This window comes from Podarcis vaucheri (assembly GCF_965113315.1).
Source record: "Podarcis vaucheri genome assembly, chromosome: 4".
Classification (NCBI taxonomy): domain Eukaryota; kingdom Metazoa; phylum Chordata; class Lepidosauria; order Squamata; family Lacertidae; genus Podarcis; species Podarcis vaucheri.
In genome coordinates this window covers 89,229,252-89,250,079 of record NC_138762.1, presented here as the reverse complement: position 1 = coordinate 89,250,079, position 20,828 = coordinate 89,229,252, and the positions used below count along the sequence as shown (strand labels likewise).

The window sequence follows — 20,828 nt, the reverse complement described above, 5'->3', positions numbered from 1 at the left end:
TAGTAATATGTGTAATTTCAATAGATGCTGATTTCAAAACTGGAGAAGAATAAAACGATGAAATCGGAGGACAAAGCTGAAATCATGAAAACTCTGGAGACCTTGACTAACAGCATTACCAAGTTAAAGGATGAATTGAAAGGGGTCTCCACTCCAGCAAGCACTCCCCTGAAAAACATGAAAACAAAAACACAGGTATCTGTATTTTGTCATCATTGGATGCTTTTAATCTTTCTTTTCTTTAAATAATTTTCTTTTGATGTATAAGTTTGCTGCGGAAAGCTGGGAGCGGATGCATTGATCACATTTTTGCTTATCCTCCAAGATAACATACATAGGACTCTCTCTTTCCCACCACCACAATCCCATGAAATAGGTAAGACTGAGAAGTAGTGACTTGCTTAAAACCACCAAGTGACCTTTATGGCTGACTAGAAGTTTGAATCCATTCACCTGTCACTGGTGGGTCATTACAACACACCAAGGTTATGCTAAATCCAAACCACAGAGCCTAGGACTTGCTGATCAGAAGGTCAGCGGTTCTAATCCCTGCTCCTGCCCACCTAGCAGTTGGAAAGCACGTCAAAGTGCAAGTAGATAAGGTAAACGGCGGGAAGGTAAACGGTGTTTCCGTTCGCTGCTTTGGTTTGCCAGAAGCGGCCTAGTCATGCTGGCCACATGACCCGGAAGCTGTACGCCGGCTCCCTTGGCCAATAAAGCGAGATGAGTGTTGCAACCCCAGAGTTGGCCATGAAGGGACCTAATGGTCAGGGGTCCCTTTACCTTTAAGGCGGTTTTCAGTGTGGGAGAGGAGGAGACAATTTTTGAAATTTGAGAAAAATAAAACTGCATTACCCTCCTGGATTTATACCCCGTTAAAAAAAGAAGTAGGCCCTTATGCTAACCTAGCAATCATCCATCCCATAGATGTCAGCTAATGTTTCTTTTGAAGACGTTCCCCCTGAAACTTGAAACATTGTAATGCTCTATGGTAGTCTGGCTATTTACGCCCACGTTTTCTGCACGAGTTAAGAAATGCATACTAAATTGATTAGTATCCCTTAGATGCAAAAAGAACTACTGGACACTGAGTTGGACTTGTATAAGAAGATGCAGGCAGGCGAAGAAGTCACTGAACTAAGACGAAAGTACACAGAACTGCAGCTTGAAGTAAGTTTATTTCATTTTTGATGGTCAGCACGGCACTATTCCACATGTATCCCCCCTCAGTGAATTTGTGTAACAGTTAGGAAAAAATGGATTCTTACAACTTATGACAACATCATACGCATAAAATAAAATATCCCACCCTAACCCAGAATATGAAGTTTATGCATTATATCCAAAATAACATCCAAATAACTTAACTTTGGGAGCAGCATGCATTTTCAAAATGTTCCCCTAGGTGGTGCTGTTGGTGTTTAGAACTGGTAAGCAGTTACGGAAATGTCTGTTTTCGATTCACTGCCTTTAAAAGAGCGTGAGCGCATTGAAAATAATGCATTACCTTAAAATGATTCTATGTTAAGCCCAGACTTCTAGAGTGAAGTGAAATGAATGGCAGAAGGTCATCTGATGCAAAGTTAGTTCTCTTTCTCTTTGAAACTGAATTTTGCTAATTATTGCTTCCCAATTCTTATTGGTTTGCAAAGCATATTAAAACGAAGCGTTATGTAATGCCAGCTTGATCAGCGTTCTTTCATATTTCATTTCTTTGGAAGTGCCTTTACCAGGCCTAAACTTCATACACTGGCATTTGCTGCCCTGTTAGGTGATTTGCTGCACCATATATATACTGCTGTCATGTTGTCCCCAAGAATATGGAAATAAGAAGTGGCCAAATCTTGAAGGATCTTTCCATCTGTGTGTTCCTCTGCCTGCCTTGCATCTCTGACTCAGTGCAGCGTATCTATGGGGAGAGAGCCTGTAATCGCATCAGGCACATAGTATTTCCTAAATCGGGCAGACATGAATTTGGCCCAGGACAAAACAGACTGACCACTACCTCATATTAGAGAGATAAGAAAATGAATGGGTGGATGTAAGCATCTGGAATGATCAAATGTCTTTGGGAGTCCTAAAATCTGTGCCTGAGTATGAAAGTTGTTGCATGTAATTGCTCTGGGTTGTGTTTCAAGAGGTTTGCTATTCAAGGTGACTTGGTGTGGTGCTGCAAAGGGAATAAGCTGTCAGTTGGCAAGTCTGGCTCAGATCTTACCTCTGCCATAAATTCCTGAGGTAGCATTAGACTGGCATTTCTCAAACTTGGATCTCCAGTTGTTTTTGGACTACAACTCCCACCATCCCTAGCTAGCAAGACCAGCGGTCAGGGATGAAGGGAATTGCAGTCTGAAAACAGTTTGGGAAACACTGCAATTAGACAGTCTCCCCTGAGTCCCCATTTACAATGTGGAAATAATAACAATATTGGTATATCATCGAGATGTTTTAAGGTTTACAGTAGCATAAGTTCAGACCCTCGTACCTACGGGACCGCCTCTCCTGGTATGTCCCACAGAGGAACTTACGGTCTTCAAACAAAAACATATTGAAGGTCCCAGGCCACAGAGAGGTTAGGCTGGCCTCAACTAGAGCCAGGGCTTTTTCGGCTGGTGCTCCGATCTGGTGGAACACTCTGTCCCAAGAGACTAGGGCCCTGCGGGACTTGACATCTTTCTGCAGGTCCTGCAAGACAGAGCTGTTCCACCAGGCCTTTGGCCAGGGCACAGCCTGACTCCCTCCTTTGGTAATCTTCACAGAACTCTAGTCCAATGGTTGCCATCAATTTGATTTGAATTAATTTTATAATGAAATGATTTTAGAATGTTGTATTATTTTATTGTTGTTAGCCGCCCTGAGCCCGGCTTCGGCTGGGGAGGGCGGGATATAAATAAAATCTATTATTATTATTATTATTATTATTATTATTATTATTATTATTATTATTTTATTTTTACTATAACACATATGGATAAGTTTGGCTTGTATTAGATGTTGTTATTTCATGTTAGGCTGCGAAACGAGGAATTTTGTCCTCTGGTCGTGGGAGAGGAATTCATACACGAGGTCGCGGTGCGTCTCGCGGCAGAGGCAGGGGAGGACGAGGCCGGGGTCGGGGAAGAGGTGTTCCTATCCATGCCGTGGTGGATCATCGTCCAAGGGCACTTGAAATCTCTGCTTTTACAGAGAACGACCGAGAAGATCTCCTCCCACATTTTGCGGTATGTACCCGCCCCACTGCCTTCCTGATCTCAGTGTGATAATATGTCTTAGAAACCTAACATTCTGTTGCAGTGTGATTGTGATCAGTGAAAATCAGCAAAGTGTTATAAATCAAATAATCATCTCTAACTTCCGGAGAAAGGCCTTAGGCTAGGCGGGCGCCATAATAATGTTCTGTCAAGTATGTGAAATTAAGTGCAGTGGCCAGGGATGATTGGTTCGTATAGCCATGACTGCAGGTTTGCTTTGATGCCTTTCCTAACTTGTCCATCCGTGCTGGCAAACAGTCATTCAGAGAGAAGACAAATGGGCACCTGTCACACATGTTGGCTTTTCTGCACAGAAATTATCTCAAGAGTGTGCTGTTGCATAATTTGAAGTATGTTGCAACTGTTTGTTTCTACTGTGAATATATTAACTAGAAAGGCAACAGTCATTCCCTGACCTGTGTAAAACACTTGATGCCTATGTTTTTTTCTACATGGAGTTTATTTTACATACTCATGTGAAGCTACCCTTAGTGGAACTAAGAACTGAAAATAGCTCTCTTGATCCAAAGTCAAAAGCAAGCATAGTTTCAGGTCAAACTTCAAGTATATCCGACATAATAAATTATTGGGCTGCTCTTTGGAATCATAAAAGTTATCATTAGTGACCTATTTATAAATTGAATATCTGTTTTCCTTGATATTTAAATTTGCTTAAGTTTCATTTTTCAGTTTCCTGTTCTTCCATTTTTTAAAAATTTTGGGTTGGGGATGGTTTATTTTACAACTATTTTAGAAGATTTGGGATCATTAGGTTGCGTTATCAATCCAGAACTGTTAACAGCCCTTGCATGTTATGCATCAAGGAGAGATTATTTCAGTAAGGTGACAATTTTCTCCTCTTAAAAAGCAATATGGTGAAATTGAAGACTGCCAGATAGATGACTCGTCTCTCCATGCAGTGATTACTTTCAAGACGAGAGCAGAAGCCGAGGCAGTAAGTATATCCTCCTTTTTTTGTTTTCATGTTAGGCAGTAAGGTTGAGTTTAACTGCATCTAACTATTGTACAGAGCTTCTGTGTTCTACTCCTTCCTATTACCTATAATACATGTGTTGTGTATTAGCATACACTTTGTCTGGCTTCAGTTATTTAATTAAATAATGAAGACCAAACCACTGAAATAAAGCCGAGGCAGTAAGTATATCCTCCTTTTTTTGTTTTCATGTTAGGCAGTAAGCTTGAGTTTAACTGCATCTAACTATTGTACAGAGCTTCTGTGTTCTACTCCTTCCTATTACCTGTAATACATGTGTTGTGTATTAGCATACACTTTGTCTGGCTTCAGTTATTTAATTAAATAATGAAGACCAAACCACTGAAATAAAGTGAGTGTGTACTCACAAAGAGGCTTTGCTCTCATTTCCCCGTTTCAATCTAAGATGTTGGAGGACGGAGGACTGCGGGGGGTGGGGGGCATTTCCTATAATGAAGTGTGTCTGGCAATGTAACCTTAAGCACTTTGGATTGGCTTCAGCTAAGGAGTCCCATTAATGGAAGGATTTCTGCTGGTGCTGCAGGGATCTTCCCTCCCTACCCCACCCCGGGCCACCACACAGACAACCGACTGGCTCTGGGAGCGTTGAGAGGACCTCCACAACAGCATGCAGAATGTGGAGAGGGGGGTTCGTTCCAAGCACCATACGAAAATGCTTGTGTCTAGGGCTTGGGTAGGCAAACTAAGGCTCAGGGGTCGGATCCGGATATATATATATATCCAGATATATATAGCCCAGACACCCCGACTCTTACACGGGAAGACACCCGAAGACACCAAAACCTGCATATATATATATATATATAGTCCAGCCCCCCACAAGGTCTGAGGGACAGTGGACCGGTCCCCTGCTGAAAAAGTTTGCTGACCCCTGGTCTAGGGAATGATTGCCACAGCACTACATTGAATTCTTCCCTTCATGGTTGTGTGTGTGTAAAATGCAGTTTGGAACGCTGACCTCTGTTCTATTTATCAGCTTTTTTCATATTGGTGTTTTCTTTGGTTGTACAGTAGTTCTCTTTCTCAGTTTTTAGTTGAAGAATCAAGAGAAAATGTTCTTTATGAAAGCTAGAAAGAGCTACGGCCTGAATTCCTTGTAACACGTTTGTTTTCCATGCTTGTGAGCACAGGGATAGTCAACTAGGATTCTCTTTCACATCTTGCAGCTTCTAACAGTATTTCATCACTAAATGGCGAAGCAAAGTTTTGTGCAAAATTACTTTGGAAAGATTAAGGCCCCAAAGATGTGCTCCAAAACCCTGAGTGCCTGGAAGAGGGGTCCTCTGTGCACATTGCAAATGGAACAACACATTTGTGTTTTCCCTAAAACTTATGTTATGGATAGGAATATTTTCTCGAATACAAGCAGAGGAACTTGATTAGCTGTAAAACTAACAAAAAAAAAGTTCATAGTGTATAAATCAAATATCTGCAAGTTAAGTTTCTACTTGTTAGCAAATCAAATACATTATAAATAATAATTGGTAGTAGAAGTTAATCTTCAAAGTAGTTATAGCTTTCTTTGAAGGAATGGTAGCTAATATTTTACTGTCTTGAATGAAAGAGGTTTAAGTTTTATGGTCGTGTGCATTTGAGCTTGGAAAGGGTGAGGAGGGTTCCCTAGTTGTAAAGTGTTGCATTTTTATGTTGCAGTAATTTCTTTCAAAGATTACAAGTTGTTTCTGAACCCAAATGTCATATATAAGTATTCTTTAAAAATTCCAGTTTGTGACATTGTGATGAGACCATGGACAAAAAGTCCACTCCTGTGGTTCATTTTAATAGGCATGGAATCTTTTAAAATTGACCATAAATTTATATGTACAGATTTAAAATTTATACCTGGGGACCTTAATATCACACAATTCATGTTCAGATGTCATCAAACATGTAATTGTTTCCACATTTCACATTATGCTGTACTTTCAGATTGTACTATAAATCTTTTGTGACTGTGGCAGTTATTTCGGAATGTTGCTAACACTGATTTATGCTAGTTCATGTTACTTTAATTTGAACATACTATTTCCAAAGCAGCCACTTAATGCAGCTGGTACTTAGGAAGGCATGAATATCCCATAGGTTAATTTTTTTTTTTACATTTCAATTACCAAGCCTTTACAGAAAATGGAATGCTTTTCGGCAGAATAAGTTATATTCTTTAAGTTTATTTTTTTAAAAAAAATCAACTCAGTTTTATTTTCAGGATGCCCCGTTTTGGGCAGTAGTAATAATGTATGAAGATTAAAAAGTATCAATATTTCAAAAGCAAAACACCAATGAGGAGATTGTTCAGTAACAATTGGCTTCTCTGAACAGCATGCTACCTTCATGTTGAAATAATTCAGGACTTTAAAAAAAAATCATTTTTCTTCATTGCCTTGTGTATGTGTAGACACCAAAAGAAATCTGGAAAGGCTTGCATGCACATTTACCTTTGAAATAGTAATCTGCAATAGAATACTAAGACTACAGTATACCTTGTATACTGCACACCTGCATTGAAACCTAGGCTTAAAATTTGCCAAAGGACTTGGGGATGTCCACTGGGGTGTTGATTTGTTCTTTAAACAACAACCCCCCCCCCAAAAAAAACACCCCACCTCCCAATGCTATATCATAACCTGCTTTTGTTAATGCACACATTTTCCAAAGTGATTTGTCATGTGGCATAGTGAAATACTGTCCTAAAAACAAAAGTCCTGAGAGTTGGGACAATTATTTCAGTTGTAGCCTAGTTACGCAGAGGTGCATGCAGTTTATTCTGGTATTTGTTGCTATTCAACCATTTCCCCCCAGAGGACATGTTTCGTTATAAAGAGAATATTGCTGTTCTCTTTAGGCTGCTATCCATGGATCTCGCTTCAAAGGGCAAGACCTGAAGTTGGCCTGGAACAAGCCAGTCGCAAATATCTCAACGATGGAAACGGAGGAGACTGAACCAGATGAAGAAGAAGTAAGTTTGCGTCTCCTCCTCCTTGACAAACGGACGAAGGAATAAAAAACTTGTTACTGTTGCTGTTTAATAAAGATAGCTTTTGCGGATTCATAACAGCTCTGGTGATTTTGTAACACTAATACCACTTGTTTTCTCTGGGGGAACGTGTGTCTTTTTGGTAACAGAAATATTAGCAGAAAACTTGAAAACAATTATTGAAAAGAGGATGTCAATATAAAGCTCTTAGGGATAGTATGCAACCAGATCATACTCAGTTGACCCACTGAAGAAAGGTGATTTATTTCATATTAATAAAATGTAAAATAATATATTAATAAGTGTCCATTATTTCAGTGAGTCTACTAGGAATAAGACTTCATCAGATACCATCCATAAACTATGATTCAAAAGTTGAGTGGGTAGTTCATATACACACTTTTGTCTTAATATCCCTACAATTTCCATGTATTGCGCATTGGAGCAACTTTTATATATTTATTACATTTTATTTACTGTTCCCCCTTTCAAGTAGTTTAGGGGTCATGCTATCATATTTATCCTTACACCAGCTGTGTGAGAGAGTGAGTTGCCAATCACTATCCAGATTGCTTTGTGGCTAAGCAGAAATTTAAAACTGAGACTTCCGGTTCTATCTACAGCATCAAACTAGTGCATTCAAAATAGCATGCTCAGATAATAATTTTCATGCAGAACTATTGCAAGTGATTGATATTCAGATCTTACTTGGTGTATATGCTGAATGTAAAAATACTGCAAACTCTCTCTTGCTATCTTGTGATGTCATTGGGAATCCTTAATTTTCTCTGAATTTGTGTACTTTGCATTTGTAATAGTTTTGGCACAGCACACACCTATATTTTCCTTTTACTAGCTCATAGTCTTAAAATACATTCTGTTACTTAAGTCATGTTTTTTGTCCTGTATGCGTTGGCCTTTTCCTGATTTACTTAACCAGGTTATATTAATTTACGTTCTCTTCCACTATTACAGAACCAGTCCCCTCTTTTCTTCAATAAATTCCCATACATAATGGATTTCCAATCAAAGTTCCCTCAAGCATTTTGTATTTCTTAAATGTCAGCTTTTCCTAAGATAGAATTTCACGAGTGCTTCCAGCACAGACACCAAGGAGTATTGAAATAGAATATTTGTAATCACCAGGTCCTGGATGTATCAGCTGTAGAGTAAATTATGAGTGAGAACCTACATTGCTTTCACTATAAATTTTGTCAGAGTTGCTGTTCCAATGTCAGGATATTTTCTGTTATTTATGGGTTTTGGCTCTGACCTTTGCATAAGCACCTCCTAGAAAATGCATACTCCATTTATGAAAAATTAGTTTCATAACTTCTCACTGGAATTGATTCTCTCTCATTCTGAATTAGTAGTATTGGTTGATTGCAAAAATATTATATTTATTTAAATAAACATTAATTAATTACCTATATTCAATAAATAATGTTACTTTCTGTGATAGGAGAATTTTGGCTTAGTAGTATCAAGCTTGTGTTCTCCTTACTCGAGTTCAACCCTATCCAAAACGCTCAGGATGAAAGTAAAATATATGTGCATTACTAGATAGCAAGGTTTGTTTAGGGCTTATATCTTGTAGATTGCTTGGAGGGAAAGAAACCACAAGTCCAGGGTTGGCTATAATGACCAGCCAAACCATGGTTTGTTTCCCAGCAGTACAGCAGCAGCAGGAAGGGGTCAGGGGGAGTGTTTTAGCTTGTGATTTCAGCACATGTACCAGGACAATTCATGTTTACATTAAAAAGTTTATTTTAACTATGTTTTAATGTGGCATTAACCAAAACTGAATATTCATCTGCTGTCTTGCCGAGTGTTCAGAGCACAGGTCTTCAGCCCTGGTGAGCCCTGTGTGGGTTGGTCAAAAATAACAAGAGCGATGGGTTTGGATGTAAAATAAATGAGCAAATGACTCATGCTCTCCCCTCTAGTCCTCTGGTGCAACTGCAAAACTTTCTTTTCCATTTGTAGCTAGCCATGATTTGCTGTTACATGCACACTGAAGTGTGGTTAAACGGTGGTTTGCCAAAACTAGCCAGGAACATTAATCACATTTTGGAAGTTGGCTTGTCCAGACAAACCCACAACTGTTATCCAAACCTCATTTCACTTTCAGAATAAATCAGTGATGTTTAGAATTTATTAGATAGCTTTTCAAAGCATTATACAGTTTGCAGCAGCATAACGGCTTAACATAAATAAATGAATCCCAGCACGAGATGTATATCTCATGATCTATAGAATTTCCCTCCATTTGTTAATCTTCGTAATCAATAATTGGTGTGGAAGATGCTAACATTCTGATTTTCACAGGTATTGTGTTTCCCCCATTCTTTCAAACTGCAGAAGTAATTTGCATAGTCTTAAAAGGTGCCTGAATGCCACCCCCCTTTTTTTTGTTAGGGAATTTCATATCTTCAGTGCTTCCGGCAGGTTCTTACGAAACATTTCTTTTTCAGTTTCAGGAAGAATCCCTGGTAGATGACTCATTGCTTCAAGATGATGATGAAGAAGACGACGACAATGAATCTCGTTCTTGGAGAAGATGATTCAGCGGATTGCTGAGAATGCTAGAACTGTTCCTGTGTTGCATTAGCATTTTCTAATGTACTTTTGCATATTTGTACTTCAAGGAGTTTGGGTGAAAGTGGTGAATTTGGATTTCAGATAAGACTCAAGCAGCTGATTGGTCCCGTCTTTTGAGTGATTGATGTTCGAGTTGCATTTACATTTCGGTAAATGATTGCTGAAGACATCATATTAGGAACATATGCAATGTTTTTATTACTCCTACAGAAACATTACGGAATTCTTTGGGTTCTTTGTAATTTAAAGAATTGGTCACACAACAAGATGACCAAGAGTTGTTATAACATAGATTTTTGTTTTGTTTTGTTTTATTCCAAGTATGGAATGGAAATTTGCATTTAAGATCTTTGTGAATGTTTTCAGAAATAATAATAGATAACATTACTAAACTGAAGTCTCTAAAGTTACGTATTCATAATATTGCATAGTAGTATACTTAGGCTTTACTATGTACTAGCCTTTTGTTGGATTTGTGTACGTATTTTACGTATGAGTTTTAATGATACAGTGTATGACTGCTTTGCATATATCTCCTTATCACTTTAAGATGTTTAAAAAAATAAAGAGATGGAATGGTCTTGGGGAAAAAAGAAAAAAAAAGCAATAATGACGTTATACTATGGCCCATGATAACAAAGAAAAAAAAATTGGAAAAAAAGATAGACCATTCCATGTGGCGACCCCCACCCCCCCATATTCACGAAAAGAGCTGAATCACTATCACTATTTCAACCTTATAAACGATAAAACAATTTGGCCTTGAAGCCAAATGCTGAAAATCCTTTTACGCACAATTTAAATTGCCAGCTGGCTACCTAACTTCAGAACCAGGCTTTCAAAGGGAGTTCTTGCTTCAAGAACGGCATGGCCACACTCACATTTGAGAAAGCAAGAAGGCTTGTTTTTCTTGTGTGGCAGAAGCTCACGTTTAAAGAAATGCAGCAAAGCGACGTGACCGGTAGGTATTAATTTTATTTATTCTTCGTTAAGAATAAATTGCACACAGAATAAAAATTGAGGTTATCAAAATGGGTTATGCGCTAATAGACAAGGCATAAGGGACAACGGGAGAAAAAAAACAAGAACACCCAGAAATCTGGTCCAATCACTTTACAAATGATAGGGCAGACTGGTCTCTCATAGGTTCTTTCCTGGGAGGGAGGAACCCAGAAGTAGCCAGACCAGTCATGCCTCCTTGCCCCTGCCATCTCCCCTATAGATACAATTTTGCACCAGATTATAATGTGTCTATTTTGCCTTTACAGTTTTGGGCATCCATTATTCTCCAGTGTTAAGTATTATTTTTTTAAACCCTCCCCTTCTACTTACAGCAGGCCTTTTCTCCTTCATCACTCCACGAGGCCTCTTCCTAGGTTGTTCTGACTACCGTCAGCTTTAAATTACTCAATTTTAAATCTATTAAGCCAGTTAAATATTGAATTGATTGCTGTTATATTTCCTTCTAAAGTTATGCTTTCCATCCTTTATATTTTATCACCCGTTGAACAGTTGTTCTGATGATTTCCTTTTTTCATTTCAGGCAGATGGTTTGAAAAACAACAACGAAAGCCGCAACTGTTGGTCTTTCCCCCCCTGCCTTTAATTTTGATTTGTTCTTTGTATCACAACTGTACTGCCTACATGCCTTATTGGTAAGCCATGTAAGCTGGGAACCTAAGAGAAGTTAACTCTTGCAAGCTAATGGAGTTGCTATGGACCCAAGCAGCTGTTTCAAAATATTGTCAAATATTTTTTAGCAACCTGAAGCACTTCATCCTCCCCTGACTGGCTTTGTGGGGTCTGATTACCCATATTGAAATGAACGAGAAGATGAAACTACCAAATTCTTAAGCTTGCTGGGGTCCGTTCTGTCTCCCAACAACTTCTCAAATAGGCTAGGGGAAATAACCTCGTGTTTTGCCTTAATATTTTATTTTTATTTTAAGAGTGTGCTTATGCAACTTAGAGAATGCCGGAGGAGATTTGTTAATTTCTTTGTAAACCTTTTTCTGTACATTCCTGTGTATTCCACCCCCCCCCCCCACTATGAACCCGTTACAAAGCAGTGTCCGGGTTCATTGAAAATCGAGAGTGAATTTTACCCTGGTGCAGGGGTCTCCAATGTCGCAGATAGAGCTGGGCAATGTATCGGCAAATAGTCAGAAACCGGTACGGCATTCAGATCACGATGCCGGTTTCAGACATTTTGAGCTGGCAATACAGACGGCAAAGGCGCAGGCAGGTGGCAAAGGCGCAGGTAAGCAGGCGGATGGGAATCTGAGAAGGCTCCGGGCAAGCACTTTTTGGGGCTCCGTTTGCCTGCCTTACCTGCCTGTGGCTTTGAGGAAGCCCCCCTCCCTAGCTTGTGCGAGCCGGAACATTACCGGGATTCACTCAGCTTCCTGCCCCCAGTGGAGCAATTTAAGGAAGGCTCTGCCCCTCCAGCTCCTGTGAGCTGGAGCTATAGGGGGGCTTGCTCAGTAGGGCTGGGCGATGTATCTTGACTGCTTCTTCCTCCCCTAAGGTGGGAGATACATTCCAGGCATTGTGCTATATCAGCATATCGCGGTAGCTAACTGCTGATACATCCTGATGTTGAAAAACAGATATTGCCCAGCCCTTGTAGCAGGGACACAGGTACTGAAGAACCAACCCTGCTGAAAATAGGCTTGAAAAACATACTCTCTTGTAGCTGGTAGAAGAGGTGGTGCCCATGACAGTGTCTCTACTCTACAAATTTGCCCACCAACCTAAAAAGTTTGGTGAAGCAGGTCCTGGGGCTTAATTATGCTCCAAATTTTATCATGACACAGGAGTTAACATTCTCCTTAGTGCGAACTTGCCCCACTGATTTCTTTCTTGTTGATTTGGGGGCCAGGGGACCCTATTTGTCTATTGGGCTACATTGAGCTCCTGCCGCTTACTAAGAACCCAGTATTTCACCTAGGAAATTATTTGTCTTCTGATTTATTTTCTCTTTTGCTATAAGCCCCCTACCCCAGTATTTAACTTCCAAATTTCTGTTTCCTCCTCCAAGATTCCGTGATAGCCCAAGGAGGAATTTTAAGTTAATAATCCGAGGTCCAATGTACCCTAATAAATTATGTGTCGTGTTATGTTTTTGAAACATGGTACCAATAAAATCTTCTTTTTTTTTTAATGAAAACCGGAGTTACTTTGAAATCAGTTCTGTATTTCCAAGCTAGGACTTCAAAGAGATTGGTTGGAGCTCAATGCAGATGCTGGGTTGTGTTTTTTTTTAAAGAAGAGGTTGGAAGCTTAAAGAAGTTATCTGAATGAAAGTTTTGACCCCGTTCTTCTCTCTGCAAGCAAGTATGCCCCTAACGGAAAGTTGAAGGACTTGTCTGAACAATATGTGATGGGGCACAGGGACCCCTAAGGGAGGGGGAATTGTCCAATATCAGGCTTGGATCAGATATGTTATTCTATTAACTATCTTTAAATTCAAGCCATTGAATTGTATGCTGGAAATGTAGTTTCTAGACAGGTCTATTACTGGAACGCAAAGCAAACTTGTTGAAGCTAAGCAGGTCTGGCTCTGGTTAGTGCTTGATTTGGAGACTCCCTTTGAGTTCTCTTAAAGGCAGGCTTTAAATGCAATAATTAAAAATATAGTCACAATTGCAGAGTTATTGGTTTATATATGTCACTAGAAAATGTCATGGGGTGTAGTAAATGCTTCCTTGCAAGAGATCTAGTTTTACGTTTCGTGCATACCGATAAAAGCTTGAAACAAGCTGTCCATCGTGCACATGTAAGCCTAAGCTTCAATGCAGTGAAAAATGAAGAACGTACTAAGTTCTCAATGCTTAAATCGTTCTTCTGATGGCTGACTTTTAATGGCGTTTATAATCTATCTACTTATTAGCTTCAAACCATGTGTTAGTGATAACTTTTTTTTTTTTACTATTATCAACAGCGATACAGTTTACCGTGTGGTGATTTATGTACCGTAGTTTACATGTAGCGTCATGGAAGGCCAGTTGCCTGGATCATTCTGACATGTTGATTTTAGTACAGTTCGGTACTCCACCAGAAGCAGTGTTAGAACTCGGATATATAAACTAGGTGCCAAATGGCTCCTTAAACCAGTCCCCAAAATGGAATGTCTAATTGCCATTTTGGGGCAAGGTGGCTCTAGAGTCTTATTTTTCAAATGATGGATTGACTGACTGATTCTCAGTTAAACCTCTGGCTAGTTCAGATGACCACCTTGAGCTAGGTTAAGAATTTTGAGAACTTAAAGAAGAAAAGTCACTTGATCTAAGACCAGTCTCTCCCTCCCTCCCTCTTGGCCTATCTAGGTTTGCCATACGTCTGGGAAATCCTGGACATGTCGTCTTTTGAGGGTCTACACGCCCATCCGGGGGCAAATGTTTGGGTTTCTGGGGTTCTTTTTTATATCAAAAAATATATATGTGCAGGCGGCTCTGGCTGGCCTGCACAAGCAGGAGAGTCGGCAGCTAATATTGCTGACAGGCAGGAAAATTACCATGGGGGGGATTTTCAAAAATTGTCAAAATGTCTGGATTTTTACTTCTTGAAATGTGGCAGCCCTATTCTTACCTCTTTCTTAATGATGACTGCTCCTGCTAAAGCTTCACGGAAGAAGCATTTTGGTTCCAGAAATTCATTCTGATTGTGCAGATAAAAAATAACTGATAGAATTCTACAGGAGGGGGTCTTAGTGGGCAAGAATGGTCCAGATCTAATAATCCTCAGGCATGCTTCTCCAGGTGCTGGAGGTGTCTGGCACCGTCCTAGCCCCCAAGCAGTTGAAACTCAGTCAAAAGTGGTCAGAAACGGTGTGCAAAATGCACCTGGCTAATTTCAAACACCAGTGCCGAGGGCCTTCTGGCGGTTCCCTCGCTGCGAGAAGCCAAGTTATAAGGAACCAGGCAGAGGGCCTTCTTGGTAGTTGCACCCGCCCTATGGAACGCCCTCCCGCCAGATGTCAAAGAGAAAAACAACCACCAGACTTTTAGAAGACATCTGAAGGCCGCCCTGTTTAGGGAAGCTTTTAATGTTTAATAGACTATTGTATTTTAATATTTTGTTGGAAGCCGCCCAGAGTGGCTGGGGAAACCCAGCCAGATGGGCGGGGTATAAATAATAATAATAATATATTATTATTATTATTATTATTATTATTATTATTATTAATTTTATTAGAAGCGGGAAGTGTGGTAGGATTCTTCTTGCCTCTTCACAAGGCCATAAAGATGGACTAGCTTCCCAAGTGGTTACATGCACGCTTTGAATTACTTGCAGGAAAATTGCAATATGAATCCTCTCTGTGTTTTGTTTCCTGTAACGACACTGGCTGCTTTTATAACCCGCATCAGTTACATTGCATTGCCAAGAAATAAGAAATGAATGAGGCATCTCAGAAAATACCCACATACCCCTGTCACGGCTTTCTCCGGTAACCCCAAGTGATATGGATTCAACTGCAAGCATTTTGACGTAACTTGGATTTCCCTGTTAAGATGGGGAAATGGGGAGACCTCTGTTGGTCACCCTGTGTTCGGGGAGTTAACTGAGCCAGGTTTCCTTGCAAGATAGAAAATGAAATTTTATAATAGTTACACAAATGAAGTGTCACACAAATCTTTACCTCTGGAAAATGAATTGGGAAGGTGGCTGTAATTCTTAATTAAACGTATGTATGATGCAGGTGGCGCTGTGGGTAAAAGCCTCAGCGCCTAGGGCTTGCCGATCGAAAGGTCAGCGGTTCGAATCCCTGTGGCGGGGTGCGCTCCCGTCGTTCGGTCCCAGCGCCTGCCAACCTAGCAGTTCGAAAGCACCTCCGGGTGCAAGTAGATAAATAGGGACCGCTTACCAGCGGGAAGGTAAACGGCGTTTCCGTGTGCGGCTCTGGTTCACCAGAGCAGCGATGTCACGCTGGCCACGTGACCCGGAAGTGTCTTCGGACAGCGCTGGCCCACGGCCTCTTGAGTGAGATGGGCGCACAACCCTAGAGTCTGGCAAGACTGGCCCGTACGGGCAGGGGTACCTTTACCTTTACCTATGATTGCTGAACTCAAAAGTTCCTTGGGATTTCTCGGAAAGGAAGATGAAATCGAAACAGCTGCTGGGATTGTATTGTGTATGCTCCATTTGCAGGGAAAGTAACATGTTCAGCACACTGGAAAAGGTATCACGAGCCACAAGTTTATCGCAAACTTGCCTATCTCATTAAATGGATGCACTGCAAGCCAGGGGCTGAGATAAGGACAAGTCCCCTTTTCGCAGCTGGAATCCCAGCCATCTGCGATGAACAAGATCTTTGTATTGCTAGATAGATCCAAATAACTAAATCATAGCTCTTGGCTTTTCAAACGCATGATCTGTGAAAACTGGCATTGTTAAAATATACAGTATTTTAAAGATTAATTCAAATATACAATCCATACATGTGTATCTCTGCAAAATAGGAGGCCTGGATTTTTAAGCTCAGATATTTTTTATTGTACCTTCAAGAGATTGCTTCTAAGAGGTTGATACTTTACCCAGCTTTTGCTCTAGCTCCTGCCATTGTTATTTTTTTCCCTATTCTAGAAGAGCTGCAAAAAGTACCTAATGACCAGATACTGTTAGTTACGTCTTGAAAACAACAAAATAGGGGGGGGGGGAATAGGGTTAAAAGCAGTTTACTTAAGAAGAAAGGTGTATGCAGCCAAATATTACTGCAGAATTTATCATACTAGTATTAAAGAAACATGGCTTATCCTCAAACGAACTTCCTTGTTTTACAGAACTTTCCCAAGCTTGACTGCAACATGTCAAAATCATATCCTGGATTTGACAGAACCAACTGGATACCAATGCAGCAAGGATCAGCCTCTAAAAATAAGCAACTGAGAGTTTTGCTGATGTTTTCGTAAGTTGCTGGTCGCTTTCTATCACCTTAACTGGTCCATTTTAAATTAATAAAACAACTTTGGCATCTTCTGTAATCTGTCAACATAAAATCAAAGCCTTCCCAATTTTTTTCCTTTTCACATTTCCAAAATGGATGAAATACTAGATAAACAAAACACTTCAACAGCCATCATTATTGAAGGTATTTCCCCCCAATTTGTATTTTATAAAGTACCACTGATTAAAAAAAAATCTATTGGAAATCTGCTTTTGGGTTTATATCTATTAAGGTATTAAAAGTATTTTTTAATATTCATTGCCAAATGCATTATGACATTGGAGTCCCTAGATGTTTCCCACATTCTGAGTGTTTTCGTGTTATATAAAAAATAATTGCTAAATCTTCCATATCATTGTTACTCTGTATTAAATGCTTAATTTTTTGTCAGGCCTCTAACTGGACTGTATTTTCCTTTCAGCACCATAACAGAATGTCAAATTTGAAAATATTGAAATGAACATGGCTCATCTGGTCTCATTTTGGCTTTGATCTGTTAAGTGACAAAATTTACTTGATCAAAAAGGGCCCTTTATGTAAACCAATTCCCCTACAAAAATGAGTGGCTCAGTATAGCTTGTTATCAGATTTGTTGATTAATATCATGTGAAGGGGGACATTTCAGAATTTTAATGTTCATTTACATTGCACATTGTTAAAGAGACTTGACGAGGATTGCATGTTAAATTATTTCAATACTTGCTTGGTTAGAAAATGCAGCATATCATTTGATCAGTGGTACACAGGTTGTTGTCTCAAATAATTACTTTCTCCTTGCGTTTTTCAAACTATTCTCAGTCTGTATTCTTGTTAATTCTGAGCCTAGGTTGTAGGAAACCACTGAGCCACCCTGAAACAAAACCTTTTATGACACTCAAGGAGATTTTTTTGCCTGCAAAATCTAAATGTATTTTTGCCAATTATAATGCCATGCCTTTATGCATGGTGTTGAGAGAGTGGTTAGAGTTCCCTCCTCCCTTTCAATATCTGTCTATCTATCTATCTTATCTATCTAGATCTATCTATCTAGATCTAAATAGTCTTAAGGTTTATAAAGACAAATACAAAGCTTAATATCTTCCCCCCTTTTTAAACCAAACCAAGACTTTTATCTAGATACAATAAAAAACACAAAAGGGGGGGGGGAGAAAGAAAGAAAAATAAAAAAGAGAAAAGAGATTAAAAGAGAAAATTAGAAAAATAAGATTCAGAAAGTAAAGAGCTTCTGATTCTACATCTATCTGCTATATAAAAACAATATTCACTTTGTCCAATCCAACTCCAACACCCAACGAAGCCGCTTTCTATATCAACAAACATTATCTTCAATTCTCCAATTCAGGTAATCATTACACCATTTTCTTTTTCACACAAGAAGTCCATGAGAGGTTTCCAGTCTTTAACAAATGGTTACACATGCCAATTTTGATATCTCAGCTAAGTCTATATCTAGGGCTGCCAGACACCCGGGATTTCAAAGGCGAAATCAACATCCGGGGGGAATTTTCCAAAAGACGATGCTTCGCCCTGTATCTTGGGCAAGTCAATCGAAAAACCACAAGTGTGGGGAATTTTTTGTGTTTTTTGAAAAGAAAAAAGTTCAACAATTTCGGAGGTTTTCATAAAAAAGCTCAACAATTTTGGGGTCTTCCTCAAAAAGACTCAAGAACTTTTAGGGTGTGTTGGTTTTTACTTTTTGAATTCTAACAGCTGTTCTTTCATTTTTGGTAATAAGGGGTCCTTTCCTATAATTCTTGAAAACCACCACCCAACAAAACTTTTGGGTAAGGAAATGTCGGGCTGACAAATGGAAGTACTTTACACAGGACATAATTCTGTTTATGGATTTCACCGCCAGAAGTTCATAAGTGTTGCCCACGAGCTTAGATGACTTTAAAAGGAGCTTAGACAAATTCATGGAGGGAAAGCCTTATCAGCTACTAGGCATGATAGCTAAGTGTTGAATATAGATTCAAATGTGGTTTGTCTCTCAGTGCTGTCAACAAGAACAGGAGAGGGCTGTTGCTTGGCCTTGTGTCCTGAATCCTGAATGCTTTAGTTTAGATTCCTGCATTAGAAATCCCTGCAGATCATGCTTCTTCTGACTGAGGGCTTTCCTCACCTGTTAATCCCCCCCCCTTTTTTCTGTAGCAAGGATGTAGAAGGCCACCAATCTGCTCAAAGACCAGATTTTGAGAACACACATGCTTTGCAGGTCGTTGCCAAGTTTGAGGAAAGTTTCCTTCTTATAGCAAAAGCTACACTTTCTGTCCAGATTTTCTGAAAACGAAGTAGAAACATGTTGATGGCGATAATATTGTTATGTACATGGTTTTTTTGTTTGTTGAAGGCTAGGGGGCAGTCTGTCTCCGTAAGTGAAACCAAATTCATTTTCTCGCACTTGCCGGCTCCTCTTCAGTCAGTTTCCCCTCTCTTGGGCCTTTCCCATCGAATGAATGAATGAATGTTTGTGGCCAGTATTTTGCGTTGAGGTTGCACATTCTTACAAAGTCCCCACTTGAAAACTGGTTCCATCAAAAGTTCAGAGTTTAGCCTGCTCTGCTTTTAGAGCCACTGAGATAATGTGGTTTGTGATTTGTTAACCTTATAAGTCACCGCATGGCTTCTTATCAAATGTATAGTTGGTGATGATTTCATGACCTGGAATGCGATTCCCAGTCGTAAGGTATATTATTGTCTTTACCTGCCTGTATTGCCTGCCCTTCCTACAGGTTGCTGCTGAAGCATAGCATAGCAAGTCGGAAAAGAAATAGATAATCCTACAGAGAGACTCCACAGCTGCACAATTTTTTGCTTTGTTTTCCAGCTGCTGTTATAGTTCTATCTTCTCTTCCGATAATCTCCAGACGGTCACAATGATGGCTTCCTAGCTAGCCAGCTGCTCCAAAGGCGTAAGCCACAGGAAAAGGTTTCGCGTTCTTGATGTGCCAGAATAATCGCCAGCACATGGCTCACGGGGCTACGTAAATGATAATTTGTAACATGAAAGGTGGGGGAGGAATGAACTTCCAACTCACCAGGAAAAAGACACTATTTTTAAAAGCTTCAGGTGTCTTTCTAGCATTTTCCTGAGCAATTTGCATTTCCATTCCTTGTAAACGCAGGAAACTTGCACGTTTGCCAAAACTCAGCAATAAAGTCGACTAAACGCTCATTATGTTGTGGTAGTTTGAAAATAGTCTTTTTTTAAAAAAAAAACCCCACACATACTAATGCACAACTTTTTTCTTCAAGACCGCACAAGAAGATATTTTTAATGTGTTAAGATATTAGAAAATTTCTTTCATGGTTCCCAGCATTCTACTTAGGGGTAGTAATGCTTTGGACAGATTGGTCTAATGTTTTTCCGTTCCTGGCATATGCTTAGATCAGCAGCTTGAATGTGTTGTTTGCCCACAATCTGGTGAACAGAAGCTCAGTTCAGGCGTGTTGAGTAGCCTTTCCATTCCTTTCCTGTCCTTATTTTTCTCTCCGGCGACTTCTCACAATTCCTGCACATCATTAATGTGTACGGAGGCACCAACTTCTCGGGATGATTGAGGGGGCCCTATGCGACAGGGGGTGAAGCCAAACACCACCTGAACATAGTGGGGTCCTGCCTCCCTCAAATAAAAGAAACCTGGAGGGGGCCCCAAAGTGCCTCGGCCCCCAGGAGCTGGTGCCTATGAACATATACCATTGGTGGGGAACCTTTCTCAGCCCTTCTGGCCGATCTTTTGGGGGCCGCATATGGGCCATGGATGATGATTGCAAAGTCCAGGTCTGTTTATATGGGGAGAGGCAGTCTGTGACATCTTGTGACATCTTTGTCTCTAGATGCCCAGATGTCATCTGTGGCTACAAGTGCCTTTCCCAGCTTGTCTAGACAAGCAAGAGATATTGCCAAAATTCAAGGCTACGTAAAGACCCCAAAGGAAGTTGTGTCAGGGTGAGGGGTATTATTCCCAATGGTCCCTTATACCTCCACTTTTCTCCCTGTTTACTCATCTTATCCTTTTAATCTTTCCACAATTCGTGTTC

The 20,828-nt window shown here is 40.0% G+C and overlaps 1 protein-coding gene and 1 long non-coding RNA gene across 4 annotated transcripts in view; both read left to right on the top strand.

Annotated features, from left to right (window-relative positions):
• The window catches only part of RBM26 (RNA binding motif protein 26), a 47,940-nt gene extending 37,404 nt beyond the window's left edge, over positions 1–10,536 (top strand). For all 3 annotated transcript variants that reach the window (XM_082218583.1, XM_082218584.1, XM_082218582.1), the window contains 6 exons: positions 25–195; positions 1,066–1,170; positions 3,012–3,221; positions 4,120–4,206; positions 7,109–7,222; positions 9,715–10,536. In XM_082218583.1, the coding sequence (XP_082074709.1) occupies positions 25–195; positions 1,066–1,170; positions 3,012–3,221; positions 4,120–4,206; positions 7,109–7,222; positions 9,715–9,804 (777 nt within the window). In that variant the 3' untranslated portion in view covers positions 9,805–10,536. The remainder of the gene's footprint in view (positions 1–24; positions 196–1,065; positions 1,171–3,011; positions 3,222–4,119; positions 4,207–7,108; positions 7,223–9,714) is intronic.
• A 4,643-nt stretch (positions 10,537–15,179) lies between these two features.
• LOC309530218 lies at positions 15,180–19,962 on the top strand. The gene is made up of 3 exons (XR_014218691.1): positions 15,180–15,290; positions 16,624–16,748; positions 19,615–19,962. It is a non-coding gene; the product is annotated as an uncharacterized lncRNA (long non-coding RNA).
• The last annotated feature ends 866 nt before the right edge of the window (positions 19,963–20,828 follow it).